The sequence below is a fragment of the Sebastes umbrosus genome, chromosome 7 (genome assembly GCF_015220745.1).
Source record: "Sebastes umbrosus isolate fSebUmb1 chromosome 7, fSebUmb1.pri, whole genome shotgun sequence".
In the NCBI taxonomy this organism is placed as follows: Eukaryota; Metazoa; Chordata; class Actinopteri; order Perciformes; family Sebastidae; genus Sebastes; species Sebastes umbrosus.
The window spans coordinates 31491426-31512118 of NC_051275.1; the positions used below are offsets into that span (position 1 = coordinate 31491426).

The 20693-nt window shown below is 41.4% G+C and overlaps 1 protein-coding gene across 3 annotated transcripts in view; it reads left to right on the forward strand.

Annotated features, from left to right (window-relative positions):
- The window catches only part of caln1 (calneuron 1), a 67263-nt gene that overhangs the window by 42682 nt on the left and 3888 nt on the right, over positions 1-20693 (forward strand). For all 3 annotated transcript variants that reach the window (XR_005207703.1, XM_037776341.1, XM_037776340.1), the window contains exon 5: positions 14808-14964. Coding sequence is in view for 2 of the 3 variants with exons in the window: in XM_037776341.1 (XP_037632269.1) it covers positions 14808-14964 (157 nt within the window). In the remaining variant the exon portion in view is untranslated. The remainder of the gene's footprint in view (positions 1-14807; positions 14965-20693) is intronic.

Here is a 20693-nt window from a genome sequence, read left to right on the forward strand (position 1 = left end):
CAAAGTGAAAATGACTTCATTTGTCTCTATTGCACCAAGCGTTACTGTGCTATTATGCCAGAAAAAAAGCATAATTTTGATCCGTGGCCAGATTCTTCTCCTCTGAGGTCTTCACTCTCACGTCAGACAAAACGGTGCTTTCATGATGGCCTCATTTGGTCTAGACCAAGGCCTATATACCACGGTTTAAATGTCTTCAGTGTCATTTATCTTTAGTTGTGGATGGAAGATAGTTTTATTTGCATCATGATAAGTATTATGGAAGCAGGTTCCAGACCTGTGTTGTTTTGTTGTTTTGTGGTGCAGAGGCAGCGGTGGAATGTAACCAAGTACATTTACTCAAGTGCTACCGCCGGCTACCATCATCATCATCATCATCATCATCATCTGGTCCATTTGAAGAGCTCAGGGCATCCTCATCATCATCATTGACACCATTCTTGGCTGCGTTTGACAGGGGGTTGATTCCCTAACATGACGTTTATCATCTCAAGATATAGAAAAGTGGAACGGCAAGAGCCGCTTGTTACTTGGTCTCGCCCTGCCTTAGTTTTAGTCTTGACTCGGTCTCGCCCTGCCTTAGTTTTAGTCTTGACTCTGTCTCGCCCTGCCTTAGTTTTAGTCTTGACTCGGACTCACCCTGCCTTGGTCTTGGTCTTGACTCGGTCTTGCTCTGTCTTGGTCTTGGTCTTGACTAAGTCTTGCTCTGCCTTGGTCTTGATCTTGACTCGGTGTCACCCTGCATTGGTCTTGGTCTTGCTCTGCCTTGGTCTTGGTCTTGACTCGGTCTTGCCCTGCCTTGGTCTTGGTCTTGACTCGGTCTCACCCTGCCTTAGTTTTTGTCTTGACTCGGTCTCACCCTGCATTGGTCTTGGTCTTGACTCGGTCTCGCCCTGTCTTGGTCTTGGTCTTGACTCTGTCTTGCTCTGCCTTGGTCTTGGTCTTGACTCGGTCTTAACTCGGTCTCGTCCTGCCTTGGTCTTGGTCTTGACTCGGTCTCGCCCTGCCTTGGTCTTAGCTTTGACTCGGTCTCGCCCCGCCTTGGTCTTAGCTTTGACTCGGTCTCGCACCGCCTTGGTCTTAGCTTTGACTCGGTCTCGCCCGCCGTGGTCTTGGTCTTGGTCTTGACATGGTCTCAACCCCTCAAAGTCTTGGTGTTGTCTCAGTCTCGATACACTCTGGTCTTGGTTTAGGTGATCTTTCTTGACTACAACACTGGCTTTTCTAACTAACGCTTACTGGCTGACGTTTACATCGTACACAACTGCAGCTACCATCAACATACGGCTGTATAAGTGGGATACTCCTGTATGTTACAGTAACATACTCCAGTACATTACAGCAGTGTATTTGATAATACCACTTAGCTTCTGCACACTGATACTGTTCCCAAGACGGTTCACCTCATGTTAGGGGTTGATTGGCAGGTTACAGCTGGAGGAATGTCACCTTTGGGTGCAGGAGGAACTCTGTATTTGTGGATAAATAGACACAAATGAAGCAGAATATATACAGTGCACAGTAAGAGGCTTATCCAGATTAAAAACTTAACCATTTGAGCGATTATCCAGAATGCAGTTTGAATATAAATGCAGTCAGTGTGCGGTGAGAGTGCTGAGTCTTGTGCGTCGAGTCAGGCTGATGGCTCTCCTCTCTCTCAGCGCTGAGAAAACATGGACGATGCTGTTTGAAGTTCTAAGCAGCAGCAGCAGCACACACCTCAGGACTCCTGAGAAGTGAAAGCTCATCTGTTTTGTCTCTTCCTTTTCGCTGCTCTCTGTATCTTATGAAGCTTCTGTGTGATTTAGACAAGCTTTTTTTTTACGCATACATTTTTGTCCCGACCCCTCCTCCGTATGTTCCATGTAGCTTTAATTACATGTGAGTCAGCTCAGCTACCTTGGTGATTCACTTCATTACAGCTCTTTGTCATGCAGGCCGCAGCTCTGAGAAGTGTCAGCAACACATTACTGCATTTTCTGCACAGTCGCTTAACTTAAAACACACATGCTTGCACACTCTCACACCCACACACACGCACACTGGAGGATCATTTATGCTCTCGAGTGCCCAGAATGTTAATGATGTATCTGCCAATCAAAATAAACGTCTCCGACTACATTATACCGACATGCTGCGTTTCCTGGAGGAGAGCTTCTTCGTTTTTATCTACTTAAGTAATCACAGCACAGAACCCTATTTAGATGAATTGCCAGCTAAATGCAATAGAAAAGACATAGGTCTGTTTGTCATTTCACAGTGTAGTTCGGGGTGCTAATATCGCCTGAGATGTGGTTTAACCTTTTTCCTCCAAGCTTTACTTGAAAGTCTCATCAGGGCTGCAGACAGCAAGGATGAATGGTTCATATGGATGTGTGACATCAAAAGATTTAAGCCTTTTACTCATCATTCAACGTTTTACTTTGTTAGCATTTCCTGAGATGGTTTGAGTTTGGTTTTTTTCTATTACTGCATGAATTAACATTTCCCCCTGGCTTTAAGGTGCAGGTGTTTAGTCCTCGGTGATGCAGCTCTCCACATACTAAAGCAGAGCACTTAATGTGACATTTCTGTGACTATGATTTTAATTTCAGATAGTGCGAGTCAGCAGGTGGGTCGACGTATCTGTCTGATTTCCCCTGCATCCCCATGTTGTTGTTTTTTAGGCCTTTGCTTAGAAAGAAAAGAACAAAAATGGCAAAACAGGTAAAGTCCTTCACTCCAGTGTTATGTCTTTGAAATCTGAAGAGGAGTGAAGTGCAAAGATGAATAAGCTCACATTTAGAGGCTGGTGTTTGATGCCTCGATCCTGTTCTGAGAGCCTATCAGATCTGGTGCTCTCCGGTCGGACTAGACTTTAATTAGGTTTTGGTCAAATTGAAAACACAATAGTTTCACTTTAAGGTGAGAAATATTGCTTATCATCGGTACAGACTGGGTCCTGTTGACAGTAGCTGCTGCTACCCTTTGGGCTTGATTAAACCGTAAATACTTTTCAGGTTTGGATCGAGTTGCAATCGAATGTTAGACCTCCAAGAAAAAATTGTGCCTAGAATTAATTTGGTCTCCCACTTTTCTCTCCACCTCTGCAGCCCTGTGCGTCTCTTGCTGTCCTCAACTCGTTCTGCTCCACCTCTCTCGTCTTCTCTCTCGTCTGTTAAGGCAATGAATTACATGAGGCAGGGCATATAGATCCGCTGAGTCCAGCTAATGAGGGCCGTGAACCTGAAGGCAGCTCCTCTAGTCTGCTCCATTCCAGGCGTTAATGCCACTAATTTCTCCTTGATTAAGCATACTAACAGTAATTGGCAATTGATGGCTTGCTCAGTGGCTTTGGGCTGTTCCCCTTCATTCCTTCCTTAAGTTAAGCCATCTAAAGTCTGCCATCCTCTTGATTTGCTGATGGAACTGGCATTAAATCCTTGTGCTTGCAGCAAATGAAAAGTGAATGTAAAGTGACTGAACCTGTATTGAGATTCAAAATCGATCTCCCTCAAGGATTAACAGGCTGTTAAATATTGGATGTGATCAGAGTTTTCTGTTGTCTGCTTGTGTCTGAAGAAGCCACAAACATACTTAAGATGAAGTTTTTAACAGTTTTGTCCATACAAATCGAAGTGCAAGTGAATTTTCATCAATGCCCCATGTGGCCAATGTTTCTGTCACTTCCAACACTCCAGTGACTGGTTCCAGATATGAGCCTCAAATCATTTTTCTGCCTGTTGTGACTCTCGTGGCGCTTGTTTTCTTTTATCTCAATTAATCTTCGCCCTTTGACGGCTGGGTGACGAAGTGGTAATTGAGACATAAATTTCTCCTGAAAGGCTCGGGGCCTTTCGGGGGGGGATAGATGGACAGAGATCGATAAAGATGCTGAGCATTCATTTTAACAAGGAAAGGTGGTGTGCATGTTGGACCCGGGCATTAAGCACAGATAGGGGAGGACATGATGAATATACTACGCTTAGTCTGGCTTCATTACCTGTGCAGTCATGGTCTCACTCCCCGGGCGTCAAATACCGACACTAGGGCAGTGGCCCTCGGCGTCTTGATACCGACACACAAAGCACCCTTTAGCGTCTGTATGAGACTACAATGTAAACCCATCCATGTCATTATTAGACGGACGTAGTATTAAGAGTGAGAAGTCTGCAAATGGCGCGTGGTGAATGGGTCAAACAAATATAGAACTTTTACTCAGGGGACCGGCTTCCATGTCCTGTGTGAAACCAAAAGTTGAGGTACTTTTACTGACCAGGTTACGTCATGTGACGTTATGTCGAGTGACACTACGCCGCCGACGTTAGGTCTGTGGTTTACGTTTGAAGTGTACTTGTTTTAAGCCAAACCATGATGTTTTTTATAAATTGAACTAAGTAGTTTTGCTGCCTAAACCTAACCGCCACCATTTCACAACGTTAACCACGTGTTTCAACATTAACGCCACCATTTCAAAATGTTAACTGCGACTCTTTCACAACGTTAACCAAGCACAAACCTTCAGTATCAAGATACTACGCAAAAGGTTTCTGCCGAAGCGGAAAAGTAGGACGAGTAGTGATGATATCGCGTTGACCTGTGGCATGCCCCATGAAAAGCCTGGAGAAATACAGTAAACAGTTAGAGTGTATTATGTGCAGCCATGTAATTGTCAGTTGCAGCACCGTTGTCAATATGTTTTTGTTAATTTCTAGGTTAGATTCGTATTCAGGTTAATACAGGTATTTTAAAATAATGGTGAAGAAATAAGTAGTTTAAAATGAACCATAAATGTGCTGGACTTTGCTCTGGTGACATTGATGCAGATCCATGTTAACAACGTAATGAGCTTCATCATGATAACATGGTGTAGAGCAACAGGACAGATGAAGAGGAACGCGTTTGTACACCGTGTAGACAACAGACTACGCAGACTTTAAATGTAGGAACTGCAGACCAAGCAAAAAGCTAAGACAAGATTGTAAGAGTTGGAGAACAACTAGATTCTTGAGACTGAGTGTTGTCATGGGAAAACTCTGGAGCTGATTCAGATACTGTGAATAATGCAAGAGACTGCTTTGTAAATAATAAATGTCCCAGCAATAAATATTACCAGCCGTAAGCAGCAGAAAGGTTTGCAAGAGGGACGTCCTGAAAAGTGATAGCTCAGAGATTGTTAGATGGAATCGAGTAATGACGAGTCATGACTTTACAACTTCTCCCACATACAGCAGCTGATGGGGTCAGTGCTTACTGGCTTATAGCTGTCAAAGCCTCAGCTTGTTAACTTCCACCGTCAGTGATGATCAAGTTCATGTACAAATATTCAAACTGGGGTTTCTTTCCTCAGTCCTGACTGGATGGTGATGTAAGCAGGTCTGCACAAACTCTAAAGGAAGTGTTGAAATTGTTAAACTGACAGCTGCAACTTCCCAGAGTGCAAGAGGATGCAATTTTGTTCAGAGAGAAGAGAACTGTCATCCTCTCCTGGATGACTGATCAACTTGCTTGGATAAGATTTTTTCTTTTATTCGTCTTCATTTTTTTCCAACCACACATTTATTTTCATCTTCCGAAAATGTAGTGCTATCATAAAGATGTATTGTTCACATCTCTTTGCGGTAGAAGACCAACTGATCTCACAGGGTTTGATGCTTCAGAGGTGCTGCCAGGTGTTTATGTTCATTGTAAGTTTGTAGGTTGGTGTTGTTAATTTACAAACCTTTGTTTACCTCGTGAAAATATAATATTTCTGTCTGTAACACACTTGTAGCTCCGTTTCCCTTTAGCTGCCAAGCTTGCATGAAATCCTCTCTCCTACTTTTCTTTCCATTCAAACACACGACGACAACATCTACAGATTATATTGTGTTACTGTCATGCCTCGCAAAAAAAATAACTGTGATAGAGACTGCAGTCAGCCCCCTGCCAAACATCACTTCACACTTTCCCAAAACAACTTAAGAGCCTGACAATAAAATAAGGCGGCGTATTTAACAAAGAGAGCATTAGGGACTTGTTGAAATGTCTGCAGCTGTGTGTCTGTGGCTGAAATACGTTGTTCTGCATTCAAATCCACTGACCTTCTAGCACAAGCTTGTCCCCAGCTGCAGCATGTTACAAGTGCATTAATATTTCTGCCATTTTAAAACCAAATACTTGCCAGCTCATTGCATTAAAATTTAGATTAGTAAATGCATATAATTGGATTCTACAGTGTGCGCAGAGCATTATCTGTGGCTGTGTAATTTGGCTGTAATGCAAAGGGCTGAACTCAGCAGATGGATGGATGCTGGCTCTTGGCACCTTCTCACCGCCTGAATGTGTGAGAAGCTGAACATGCCTCATTTACCAGCGTAGAGAAGTACAGAGCTTTCTCTTTAGGGTGACTCCTCTTCCTCCTCTTCAACCCCTGATCTACTTGACAGGGTGAAGAACAGGCACGCAATCGATTGAGCAAAATTGAAAAAGTTCACGGTTTAATCCAAGGACAGTGTTCCCTGCCAGGGCGAGAAAATCAACCTCGATGCATCTCCTGAGCTTGATTGTTCTTATGGTGATTATAGTTTTATTGAATTTTGAATTGGAAAAATATGAATGCGGCCTTTGAGATGTCATGTCCCACGGATCCATTTGTAGAGACCTGTTTTCACCTCGACAAAGCATTTTCCCTGTTAAAGTGGCAGTAGGCAGTGTGCTTTTGGCATCATTGGGCAAAAATCCCATAATGACCTTTCAGCATATTGTATTTCAAGTGTTCTGAGAGATAACTAGACTTCTGCACCTCCTCATGGCTCTGTTTTCAGGCTTTAAAATGTGACCGGTACTTGGCGTTCCTTCAAGCCATTTCAACCTGATCTCAACATGGCGACGGCGTCACAAACTCTCATTTTACAGCTAAACCGTGCACTATGAGATGATTCTGAAAACATTTGAGGAGAGAAATAGGCATTAACGTAACAGAATATTGATTCATATTTGATCAGCGCTGCCTAGTTTGACCATTTGGTCGGAGTTCACGAGTGATTGACAGCCGGCTCTCATAGACGGCAGCTGGACAGCAGACCTCAGATCAGCTCTTACTGCTTGTTTTCTTCCAGTCTGTGAAATCGTGCAGATGCCGTTAGGAGCACCGGAGGACACAGAGGAACATGATTATTTTCAGGTTACCTGTTTCATGTACTACTGTCAGGATATAGCAACCGTTTTATAAAAATAACTTTTAACATTTGATGACTTTAGACTCGACTTGACAAAATCAAAAAAGACTTGCAACTTGACTTGGACTTTAACACCAGTGACTCGTGACTTCATTTGGACTTTTGACTTGAAAATACTTGATATCTCCCCCCCAAAACTCAAAGTTTAAGTTATTTTAAAAGTGTGTGCACAAAGACGATCAACTGCCCGGTACCAGAGGTAACTTTGATAGTGTCGGAGATGTTGAGTTTATTTACTTTTTGAGAGAGAGATCCTTTATCGATTTGTTTGGGAAGAGAATTTATTCGTTGGGGGAAAAACTGAACTAAACAGATCAAACTGAATTTCTGTTTTCTTTTGTTGTTTATTGCTGAATCCCCGAAAAGTGTTTTTTTTGTTGATCTCTATACTATTTATTTTTGGTGAATATTATTGGGATTTGTACTTACGCTTGATTCCCCAGATCCACTTTGCTTGAACCAATCCAACAGCATCCAATTAAGTTGCAGGAGAAAACAATGAAGAACTAACGTTTTGTTACTGAGCACCAGTTTGCACTCTGCTGTTAAAATGGCATTACATTTGTTGAAGAGCACATTATGACTTGTTGAGGATTCAAAACTCAACGTTTAGGACTTGAGACTTGACTTGGGACTTGACTTGGGACCTGACAGTCTTGATTTGGGACTTGACTTGAGTGTTAGGACTTACTTGTGACTTACAAATCAATGACTTGGTCCCACCTCTGAAAGAAATACAAATAAAAATGACTACATTCAGTTTTGTTTTTTAGACTAGATCAGATATCACAGATTTGAGTCTTCTATATCATGTTGATGTTGTGGAAACTCTTTTTAATACAGATTAATGATTAGGTTGGCTCAGAGAAGAGATATTTTAGTAACCATGTGCATCTTCATCATCACTCTGTCTGGGATTCTGTGTCATAACCGAAGCAGGTCTTACAGTATGTGACATTTCCAACTCTTCCAGAGTCTCCATTAAAGCCCCAGTGCCCGAAGCATGTGATTACACTTCAGACTGAACTTCTGTGGAGATTGTGTGACAAAGTACTGAAGGTTTCCTCTCTGTGCATGGGTTCAGTATAACACTGTAGGTCATACAACACTGGTCCACAGTCACTTCAGGTCCACAGGCATCATTCTCTTCTGCTCCCCTTTCTCTCACCATATTCTCCCGTAAAGGTCACTCAGTGCTTGAATGTGAATATAGTCTGAGCAGGTCGGTGGGATGTGGAAAGAGGAAATAAAATGGCTTTCTCTTATCTGCCACTGGAGTGCTCAGTGAGTGAACCTCCGGCTCGTCCCTCTTTTCCCTGGCAAATGAAGCTCGGGCAGTCTTTTGATGTCCACTGGCGATGGCGTCGTTAGGAGCAGCAAGGTTGTGCGAAGGTCGAGTAAACTCAATGAGGCTGTCGACCTGTCTCCCTTGGGGAGAAGTGACACAGGAGCTGGCTGCAACTTTAAGTGGCAGATGCTGTAGCATCGCTCCAGGTGGATCTGTCTGTTTAGGATTGGTTAGCGTTTCATTGTTTCTCTGTTGCCCAGACGGAGACGACAGGAGAAAGAAACAGCTCTGTTGTCTGTAGGACATCTCATCTATTTTATGCTGTTGCACATGATGGGTGACATCAGATAGATATGGACAATTATACACACACAGAATATGTGAGTTCATGTGCATGTTTCTGGTGTGAATATTGAACTCTAGGGACGCAATAAAATGAGCCTCATTCACCCACCCAGATTCTGACATTCACTAACATTTTCTTATTTAGGATTTGTTCTTAGTGCAATAACAGAATCTACGCACACTCAAGAGCACATTTTCATTAATTTACAAAGCATTATGGTCTTTTAAAATAAACACTACACTTACACGTCAACTCTGAACGAGTAATGGTCATGTCTAGAAGGTCACCACCTGATTCAACTGTCATCAGGCCATTAAATAACCGTTATCGATCGGTATAAGCACCATAGGTGTGAGTCATTAGGGGCCTACTACGTTGTAAAAGTGAAAGTTAAACTTAAAAGCAACACGTTCTAACCTGTAAAACTGAGTAATGTCACATTTTTAACAAAAACAAAACGGCTTATTTAGGTTTAGGCAACAAAAACACTTGTTAAGTTTAGGGAAAAACATTGTGTTTTGGCTTAAAATGACTAAGTTTCAAAGTGAAAGGGAAGTTGAGGTTTGTGAACACAAAGACAACTACACGTTGGTTTCAAGGGTGCCTTGTGTGGCGGTATCGAATGCTGATGGTTGTGACAAAGCGTCAGTATTTGATGCCCTGGGAATGACAACAGGCTGTATAGTTAGTAGTTGAAGATTTGCAGCTTCTAATAACACATTTTTAACAAAGGGCTTTACAGAGAAATAAACAATACAAATACTGTATATAATATAATTCACTGTAAATAGAAAAATGAGCCGATAGAAAAGCGTAATTCATACAATAAATGTAGTAACAGCCAGCGGCAGTAATAGCAGGTTGAAGTTGTAGTTATAGCCATATAATCAGTAATATTATTTGAGTTATGAATCATATGTTCTATGAATGTCCCCTCCCTATCTCATGCACGTTACAACACTCAGTATGCAGTTTACTCTCCAGCCAACATGTTGTGGAATAATCGTTTCTTCTGCTCTTGATTTTCATTCCACTAAAGCATTATGTGATTTATGACTCTATTATTATATACCTTTTCTTTTACCTTTTGTCTTGCCAATATTTACTCTCTCCTCTGATTAATGATCCGGCAAACCAAAGATGAAACATTGACCCCCAACTTTTAATTAGCTTTGATAATGAATCTTTATAGCGGCTGATTAACATTTGAGGCGCGATTGGTTTGTGTGTGTGTTCATTAGCTTACTCTGAGTTGGAGCGATAGATAACAAATGGTATTGATGGTAAGTATGATTTATGTCCAGTGATTTATGTAATTATCTACCCAGTAGGCTCGCCAGGACGTCCAGTGAATGTTATCCTTCTCTCTCCGTGGATGTGCATCATTCATTGCAATATTGCCAAGTGCTACAGACGCACACTGGGATTTGGAAAGTGTATTTTTTTTAACATCGAGGAATTGATAGCATTGACTTCTATTCTACCAGTAAAAATCTCAAGGCCATTCCATCAATATAATCACAAGTGTGTCTCTCGAAGCCAGAACATTCATTTCAGTCTCTCCCTCAATCACGCACTCTGGAGATGAAGTCTTTCTGCTTTTACACGAGGGATGCACCGATCCGACTTTTTCAGTCCCGATAGCGATAGCCATACCTCGGCTTCGGGTATCATCCGATACCGAGTACTGATCCGATACTAGTTTTTAATTAATAAGCTGTGTGTTTTACTGTGTGGAAGTGACTGTGACCATTCTTTATGTGTAAGGCCACATCATGCTTGACTTAAACATTGCTTTCTTAACTTTGTAAAACAAAATGTAACAAATAAAAACATAGATAGGAATTAAAATTCCAGTATATAATATACACTCACCGGCCACTTTATTAGGTACACCTTGCTAGTACCGGGTGGTCTTCTGCTGCTGTAGCCCATCTGCTTCAAGGTTGGACGTGTTGTGCGTTCAGAGATGGTATACTGCATACCTTGGTTGTAACGAGTGGTTATTTGAGTTACTGTTGCCTTTCTATCATCTCCAACCACTCTGCCCATTCTCCTCTGACCTCTGACATCAACAAGGCATTTCCGTCCACACAACTGCCGCTCACTGGATATTTTCTCTTTTTCGGACCATTCTCTGTAAACCCTAGAGATGGTTGTGCGTGAAAATCCCAGTAGATCAGCAGTTTTTGAAATACTCAGACCAGCCCGTCTGGCACCAACAACCATGCCACGTTCAAAGTCACTTCAATCCCCTTTCTTCCCCATTCTGATGCTCGGTTTGAACTTCAGCAAGTCGTCTTCACCACGTCTAGATGCCTAAATGCATTGAGTTGCTGCCATGTGATTGGCTGATTAGCTATTTGTGTTAACAAGCAATTGAACAGGTGTGCCTAATAAAGTGGCCGGTGAGTGTATATAGTATATACATATAGAATTGAATTGAATAGATCGGCCCCATTGTCACCGATACCTGATCCACCTATTTGAGTCAGTATCGGTGCATCCCTATTTTACACCCCCAGACAAAACTTATTTCAAAAGTAACACAAACTGTTAAGAAGCATGAAATAAGTCCATATCTACTGTTAGATCAACCCGGGTGCTGCAGGTTTGTCCTTTGCAAGTTCATTCGTCTTAGCCTGTCATTTTCATCTTTTTTTTTTTTTTTTTTTTTTTTAAAGCAGCATTGAAGGATTTGACTTGATGTCACAGATTAGATTCACTGACTCTGTTCCAACAATTGTGAGACTTTATCCTGCGGTTCAGTCTAGACTGAAAAATACAAGGTAACAGTTTTTTTTCACCAACGTTTGTTTGTTGTCGCTAAAAGTAATTTGGTTTCCAGAACTCCTCACTAAGCTCTACGGAAACTGTTAAGGATTATAAACATTAAAAACAGTATTAACTAGTACATAATGAGCCTCATTTAAACTCTAATTAGAAAAGCTAGACGTTGTAGAGTTTTTTGTTTTTTTTTACTTTTTTGTTAATAAACAGTGGGCCTCATGCAAGAGGCACTCAGATTTGTTCTTAAGTTTTGAGTTTTCTCTGCGAACACAATGTACGAGTGGTCCAGACCTGTCGTAGGAGTCATGTGTAATTAGTCTGCTGTTATCCAAACTTAAGTTTTTCACTAATAGATTTTTTATATTTCATTACTTTGAAGCAATTTTGAGTTTGAAAATCTTCGAACACTTCATAATTGTTATATGTTATATTATCGTGTTTGACTTTGCAATTATAATATATTTCTAAATGTATTCATATAGGCCTAACGATAGCATCATTAATATAAATTAGCCATTGATGCTATCGTATAACACTACAGTATCAATATGAACATCTCAAACTGACTTTAATTATGCACTAATTGAAGGGTAATTTGTCTCTGTATATTATAAAGGCAACGGGGAGTTTAACCAGGCTCGTCATGGTGGACTTTGGATGCCTTGGCGAGTCAGGTCCTTAGAAGAGAGCGTGTCTTTAGACAGCATGCTGATATATTTGCAGAGACAGAGGAATGGAGCAGGACGTGTATAGCCTTATATGGTATCATTGGGTTGTTAATTATGCTAATTTACAATTCTTGAAAACGCATTACAGTTATCTGAAGTTAGGAGTGCTGAATCTGATGAGGCACACTCGTACGAGCAAAAGAAGTAAGAGAAAGTTAAGACAAAAAAACAAACTGTTCCTGCATGAGACCCAGTGACCCTATACTGTTCAGTATGTTTAGAGCTCTTCACTCCGCTTACTCCTCTGCCTTACACAGCTTTACACATGTCCACCTATCGTCTGTACAGTTTATTTTGTTCAGGGTCACGGGGCAGTTCCCATCCCAGCATGCACTGGGCAGAAGGCAGGGATTTTAAGACTGTGGAAGCACAGAAAAGACTGAACCACCTGGTGGGTTGAATGCCAGTGAAACCACCTCGCACTCGCAGCCACTCTGCTGCTTTGTTAAGGGTAGTGAGGTGAGGGACACATGGAGTCCATGTCTCTCCAAAGCTTATCCGGCCAATCAGGAGTCGGAGACGTCGGCGTCCTCCCACTGTGTGACATCAGTTCGGATGATGCCTTCTTGTTTTATATTCCCTTCATACTAAAACCAGTCAAAAAAGGTTTCTGTCACACGTACGGCTTTAGAGTAGGGAGAGGGATACATTTGCTAATTCTGTTGTATTACTATAAACCATCGTGGAAGGCAAATAATAAGACTGTTTATAATCAACCAGTCATCTGGTGTTTACAGCAAAGAGCATTTCATCAATAGCCTGATAAAATGAGTAGTGTTTATTGAGTCAGTAAATATGACAGGGTGTTGATGCCAACATTCAGAGTGATTCAGAGGAATTCAGTCCTTTCATACTGCTTCTGGACTTTGTGATGATATTTTAATTAATTCTCAGTCAGGTTTCTATCACATTCACTCTCTTCCTGCCACTGAACCCTTTTATGTCTGTTGGGCTTAACTGTATTGCTGCTTCTAAGTAGCTTATACAGAGGAAATTAAATCATTTGTTTTAAGGCCAGAGAGGTTTTCCTCATGAGACGCTAGAAGTTTCTCTTAACTCCTGAAAACTTTGCGGGTACTCTCAGTAAGACCTTCAAACCTCTGTTTACGAGTTGCGGTGTGTTTGTCTTTGTACGAGCGCGTGCCGTCTTTTGGACTGAATTGTGAAAATGTTCAAACTGAACAATAAATGGATCACTTTCAGGCTGCAACTCCGGCACATTCAATTTAATCAACGCATCAACTTTGTGCGACACTCTGATTAAAGTGAAAGCATTACAGCGACGTCTGTAAGAGGTACCGGGATGTGCATGGTAAAGAATTACTACATGCATGATGATTTATGCATTTGAACTTGTACTTACAATGCACATTATTTATTGTAGATTGTTGGCAGCAAAAACTCGGTGAGAGATTGTTGTGCTGCATAGCTTAGGGTGGAAGTGTGATGGAGGTTTTATTTGTCTTGTTTTATTGAATCTTGCACACTAGTCCTAAAAGAGTTGTGTCACATGAGTGCACATGAGTTAGTACTTGTTCGGCTAATCCTGCCAGGCATACTGCAGGGGCACACACGGTTTATTTAAATAAAAGGAAAACGGTCGTTCTTTTTTTGAAAATCTCGGTAACATCTCATTTTACAGGTCCGCAAATTTCATGGTAATTAGTTGATAATTAGCAAGTAACCTATTTGAAATTTCTTTGGAATTACTGCCAAATTACCCCAAATATTTACCTCAAAATTTAATCAAATTTATCTTTGTTTGGCTGTCTTCACTTGGGACTTGACTCTGGACTTTTTTTTATTATTATTTTATATATATTATAAACGTTATTTAATAATTATATTCCGCTTTTTCCCAATAACCAGTAATAAATAGCTGGTAATTTATTTAATACATTTCCAGGAAAAGAATACAAAGTTAATTGAAATGCTTTATTTCCATGTCTGCTGGTAAATAGATGATAATTAGCAAGTAACCTATTTGAAATTTCTTTGGAATTACTGCCAAATTACCCCAATATTTACCTAAAAAAGTTATCAAAAAATGACTATTATAAACATGATTTAATAATTATATGCTAAAATAGCATATAATGGTTAAAATAGGGTCCTTAGGCTTGAGAAGCGGCTGTGCGCTGCTCTTCATCGGAGGTGGAAAAGCAAAACTAATAGAAGACACTTCTGATCAGAACATAAATCTCACCATTGTAACTTATTGTCGACACAAATGTAACCTGGTAGCTAATGTAATGATTCTGGGAGTTTTTTAAAGAAATTTCAAAGAAGTTATTTGCTTATTATTATCTATTTACCAGCACACATGGAAATAAAGCATATCAATTAACTTTGTATTCTTTTCCTGGAAATGTATTAAATAAATGACCATGAAATTTGCGGACCTGTAAATTGAAGTGTTACCAAAATCTCCTCCTCTCATCTCTCCCCTCCTGCAGTTTGACATGCAGAGAATCACCCTGGAGGAGCTGAAACACATCCTGTTCTACGCCTTCCGCGACCACCTGACCATGAAGGACATAGAGAACATCATCATCAACGAGGAAGAGAGCCTAAAGGAAAACGCTGGGAACTGTCAGACAGAGTTTGAGGGAGGTGAGTCAAAGTCCCTGAGCTAACTTCACACACAGACACTTAGGCAAGTGTGTGTATCATAGACATATAGTACAGTCTGTGGTGTGTGTGTGTGTGTGTGTGTGTGTGTGTGTGTGTGTGTGTGTGTGTATGTAGTAGGAGAGAAAAGTAGTCCATGCCGTCAGGAAGAATTTGAGCTTTCTCATCAAGATCTACAGCCAACAGAATCACAACATATCTGCTGATTTATTGATTTGGGACGTTGGTTTGGGACCGCCGTCAGCCGGTCACCAGTTCAGAAGTGACGCTGTTGAATTATGCACGACCTCGCTCTGCAAAACTAGCCATCCAAGATTTATGGATGTCAGAGCAGCCGCGGGTATTCTAGGACTTTTTTTTCACTCCCTCGCATTTTGAGCAAGTATTTTTGTTTTCATACGCCTGGTTTGTATTCAGATTCAGTGAGCCTTAAAACATTTATAGTTGAATAGGAAATGAAACTCAGTCGAGTGTCACAGTGCTCAGTGTGCAGTCCTGTAATAATAACATATGTGAAGGTCACTGTGTTTACAAGCATCTGTTTGGCTGCAGATGAGCAGATGCTTGTTGCTGTAAAGCAACACAGATGCGCTCAAATAAACATTGTGACTTTAATCTATTTAACTCTCGCTTCCCGCTTTTAACACGTCCCGATGTTCACTCTCAGCTTTCTGTTGTCTGCCAGTCTTTTTCTCATTTTCAGAGCTTTGTCACACAAATGCTGTGTGACAAATGTGCAAGTAGAAATGCCATACTGAAATGAATGTTGAGCTGTCTTATGTGACATTATTGATCGTGTGTGTACCTTGACTGATGACATGTGTGCTCTGAAAGCAGTCATTTTTGTCCCGACGCTAATCAGATGAATTTGGGGTGTAGGAAAGGCTGAGTCATAATCAGCTCCTACATTTCCTGAAGGCAGCATGGTTGAGCAGGGTCCCAACCTACTTTGTTATGCAGTGAGATTGTCCTCGTCAGAAGTGTTTTGCCAGATTAATAATACTGTATGTGTGAAATTCCGTTGCACTGAGATTTTTCTTTCTGGTCAAGGTCGTGTATATTTCTTCTGCTGGCTAAAATGATGCTCCACAGCCAAACAGCCTCTTAATGTCCCTCTCTACCAAACACCACCTGCCTGTGAATCTGACCTGTCCTTCGGGGAATTCACTTGGCCAACACTGGTTTCAACGAGGATGTACACAGATTGCACCGGCACTTTATCGGGGTCTTAAAACTGGTGTGGCGTGATGACAACATGATGTTCCTGTTTCCGGGTTTATGATGAAGACTGACCACTGCAGGATCGTACAGAACAACCACACAATATGTTAGCCTCAAGGTCCTTGAGCACCAAAAATGTGCTCAGTCATGGAGAAAGCAATACGTTGTGTCACAGTGCGATTCATACTGAGCACAATCCATCATGCCACTCCGGTGCTTATTGTTTCAGCTTACTGGTATATGAGGTAGCATACAATACGAGCCACTTGATTTCCCTCTGGCTTCACCTCACTCTGGAATCAATATGGTGTGTGGCTGAAAAACAACAGAATACAGCATCTAACCACTGATGCATAGAAGTTCACCAGGCACTGATTCATTGCTGAACAAATTGAACCGATAGCGTAAAGCGCAGAGAAACTCGCTGGAGTAGCAGCTGTCCGTGGCAGCCAGACGCAAGTGTGGAAATCAGCTTTGATCCGTGAATGTCACAGCTGCCATACAGGTGCATTGATTTAAGGGCCCCGTCTTAGCAATATGTTCATATTGTGCATGTTTGTGATGTGCTGCATGTGCATGAATATAACTTTTGCTATTACTGTCCTGAGCACAGCTTCTAGCGCACAAGAGGTGATGTATTTAACATTGGGGACTGCCCTGGCGGCCCATTGTTCTGAAACCCCAATAGGTCACTCTGCGTGTAACAAACAGAAGCACATGGCTAATTATTATGCAGAATGATGTCATTCTCTCATGTTTCAGGGTTGTCAGTCCAGACCAGTCTTGTGAGCGCGATCTCTCAGGAATGCTTGCAGGGAATTACTTCAAATTTGGCACAAACGTCCACTAAGGATGAACTGATTAGAATTTGTTGGTCAGAGGTCAAGGGTCACTGTGGTCTTACGTCCGTCCCATTCTCGTGAAAGTGATATCTCAGGAACGCCTGGAGGGAATTGTATTACATCTGGCACATCACTGGACATCCACTTGGACCATACTTGCCAAACTTCCCAATTTTCCCGGAAGAGCCCCCTTTTTTTAATTGCCCTCTCCCGGTTTCCTCACGGGGTCACAATTCTTCCGTATTTCTCTCGATTTATGGCACATTTTCACACTTTTATAATTTTTCTTTTCGTTATCTTAGCTTTTTTCTAGAACTGAACAGTGTGTATAATCCCTACTGTTTCCACCAGGACGACACTAGAGCTTCCTGGCAGAAGACACAGCTCAGTTTGAGCTCATGTTTTAGCTATGCTCGCCGCAGCGTGCAGCGCCCAAAGTTGGTCTTTGACCCGGTAACTGTGTCTGTCGCAGAACTGTAATAAACCCAATCATTTCATTCTGCCTAAATGAAATGATTGGACGACCTGCCTGCCTGTGTGTGCCCTCTTCCCATGCTTTCATTGCGCACCACCAGAGTCTTCCACAAGCTGCTAGCTTGACAGCTGTGAGTACTAACAATAGCCATGTTTGTTGTTTACGTTCATTATGATAATTTTGGGGGAGTGGCTATGGAGGGAGGGCTGAGGAGACGGACCGTCAGTGTTGGCAACGTGGTCACTTTCTTACTAGATTTAGCAACTTTTGGAGCTAGTGCCGTTAGCTCCTTTCATTGGAAATGAGTAGGCAACACTGGGCTGGATTTTTTGATTTGATCATTTTTTAAATCTAGTGCACTCTTGCTAGTTTCTCAACATTACTGACCTTACCTTTAAACAGTTAGTTGACCTGTAACCTGTAACCTGTACGATTGTACAGCTACAGTTTACTAATCAAGTAACATTAGAATTATTTCACCCATAGGTCGGCTGATTTTGAAGCACAAGCGAATGTAGACAGCCATAAGTCAGCAGCCTGGAGACCGGCGTACACCTCATTGCCTTCATGACCACAGTTGTCCACTGAAGAAAGCCCTTTGTGAATATTATTTGGCAGTGGTGTAGTTACTCTGGGCAGCTGAGGAGGTGTTTTATGAGGCTGACAGCAGGTTCAGGCGACAGGACTGAGAACTAATGTCTAAACCACAACTCTCCTCCCATCCTCACGGTCCAGCTAGCCGCTGAACACATGCTCTTTCCATTGACACCCAGTTCAACTCACGCTGACTTATACAACTATACATGTATACTTGAAATTTAAACTGGCTGCTCTAGTTTCAAGGAAATGACACAAAAGTCGAGTACATTCTTGAAACTAGTTTGAATTATAAATCAGTTGCATAATCTCATCCCAGATGGTTTGGCTTATTTTAAAAAATAATATGATATAGGATTCAATAGCTCAGTAGATGTTTGTGTTGTGTCACAGCGGCGGTGGCCTCAAAATTAGTGAAGCAGCTTGTGAGATCCCTGGTTCAATTCCCAGACCTGCAGGATGAAACTGACCAATCTATGGTGCCGATTGTTGAGACTGTGGTTGTACTAGACAGCTTCAAGGTGTGAATGTGAGTAATGTGCATGTAAGCCTGAAAGAAAACATATTGTGCACTATGGTTTGTTTACAAATTCCAACCAAGATATAAGCTTCATCCAGTGTTGTTACATAACTTTGCTTATTGGCTGGAAGCTCATTGTTAGATAATCCATTTGGCTAAAAATCACGTCACGTCATGTTTTATATGATGTGAGAGTCTGGGATAGTATTTTTTTAACTGGAGATTGCCAACTAACGGCACCGCCTCAACGCCGAAGCCAAGAAAGATGTAGCAATTTCTGTCCTACTTTCCACATTGCAATTTCTTTTGGAACAGCAGTCGAGAAGCATTTTTGATGACTTCAGTGCTTCTTGAACTGAGAGTTAAAAATAGAGCAAGTGAGAGTGTGTGAGCCGTGTAGCTTTGGGTCATTGGCCCAGCTCCCCTAATTACCGCCGCCCGGTGAAATCATTTCAGCCGCTCGCAGTTCGACAACCCGCTGCAGGGAGGAAGAGCTGCTGAGTTATCGGTTGGTGCCGGAGGTTGATTGAACCAGAAAATTATCGCATAGAGAGAGCCTGTTGTGTGAATGTGTGTGTCAGCTTGGATTTCTACATAATATCCTTAAGTTCAACATGCTGTCATTTACTTGCTCACCCATATCTTTCCTCTTTAAAGGGGGTATTATGGAGACAAACAATTGATAGTCTTTAAGGTGGATTTTGCTCAAGCATGAAGGTAATACTCCTTTTTACTCTAACCTACATTTAAATGGATTGGACAAAACATTAAAAGCACCTCTAAGTATAACAGAATGCTACAGCACCACAAACACACTCTACAAAATGACCATAACAACGAATCAGCACAAACAGTTTAAACAAAAACTGAACATTAAAACCTTCATGAAGGTATGATTCGGGGATTTGGTTTGAGACTGCAGCTTTTGTTTTAGCTGCGTGTACCTTACAAATAGGATTTTGTCAACATCTTATGACCATAGAATTAAAGGGATACTCCAACGATTTAGTATTGTACTCCCATAATGTCAGGGGACTCACAAGAGATTTGTTTTTTAAATGGAGAAAATCGTAGCAGCAGTGGCCGTGATATCTTAGTCCCTAATATGGGTTAAGCTCTAAACGTGCTCCCATCCTACATTTCCCATGATGCAGCTAAATAGTCTAGTCTAGCATGCCTCCTAAATGCCCATTTCTTTCAAACATCACACCTCCAGTTAATAAAGCAGTAAACACCTATTTGCTATGTAAAGATATAGAGGAGTAATGTCTACCTGAGCAGAGAATGAAGTCACTCTCATTGTGTACAATTGGATGATTATCTCTTTAATGGAGCGTTTTACTGAGCAGATTACAATATCTAAATGTGCTGTCCATTATAATGTGTTATTATTTCATAGTTTAATAATTCCCATTCTCCAGAATACTGTAAAGCTTCCAGACTAGCTGGGTTTTTTTTATGTCTGATGTTTTTTCTTTTTTTCTGTAAAATCAGTCTTGTCCTGTGAATTGTGACGCTCACCTCAGTGTCCCTCTCTACTGATCACTTCCCAGTTACCCCGCTGCTCATTCAGCTGGTATCCAGAGCAGAGCTGTTAATTCTGCCCGGCAACACTCATGTGAGATCACACCTCAAGTTTATTTCCTTTGGCCCCTGCCACAGTGGAACATTTCACTTTGCAGTGTGTTTTTTTCTGGTGCATGGCTCAATTAGAAGTGGACGAGGATTTTATGAACTAAAGTCACCTGATTGTACAAATAACGTGTTTACTGCGCTTAAGTTTGACAGCTTGTTGTCTGCAGTGATGCAGTGGAATCATTCATTCCAGTTAGTCCTGTAACTTTAGCTACTGTATATGAGCGTGCAGGATCTTCACTGATTGCTGAATTATACTTTCTCTGCCATTAATACTTATTAAGAATCTATGAAGGAATAAATCAAAACGAGCTTCAGTCCAGATGTGTCCACAGTTTATTTTGTTATGCTCGGCTTTCCAAGAGTTAGATGTCAACATCCATCCTCTAATAATCCAAACTCTTGCCTTTTGTAGTCATTT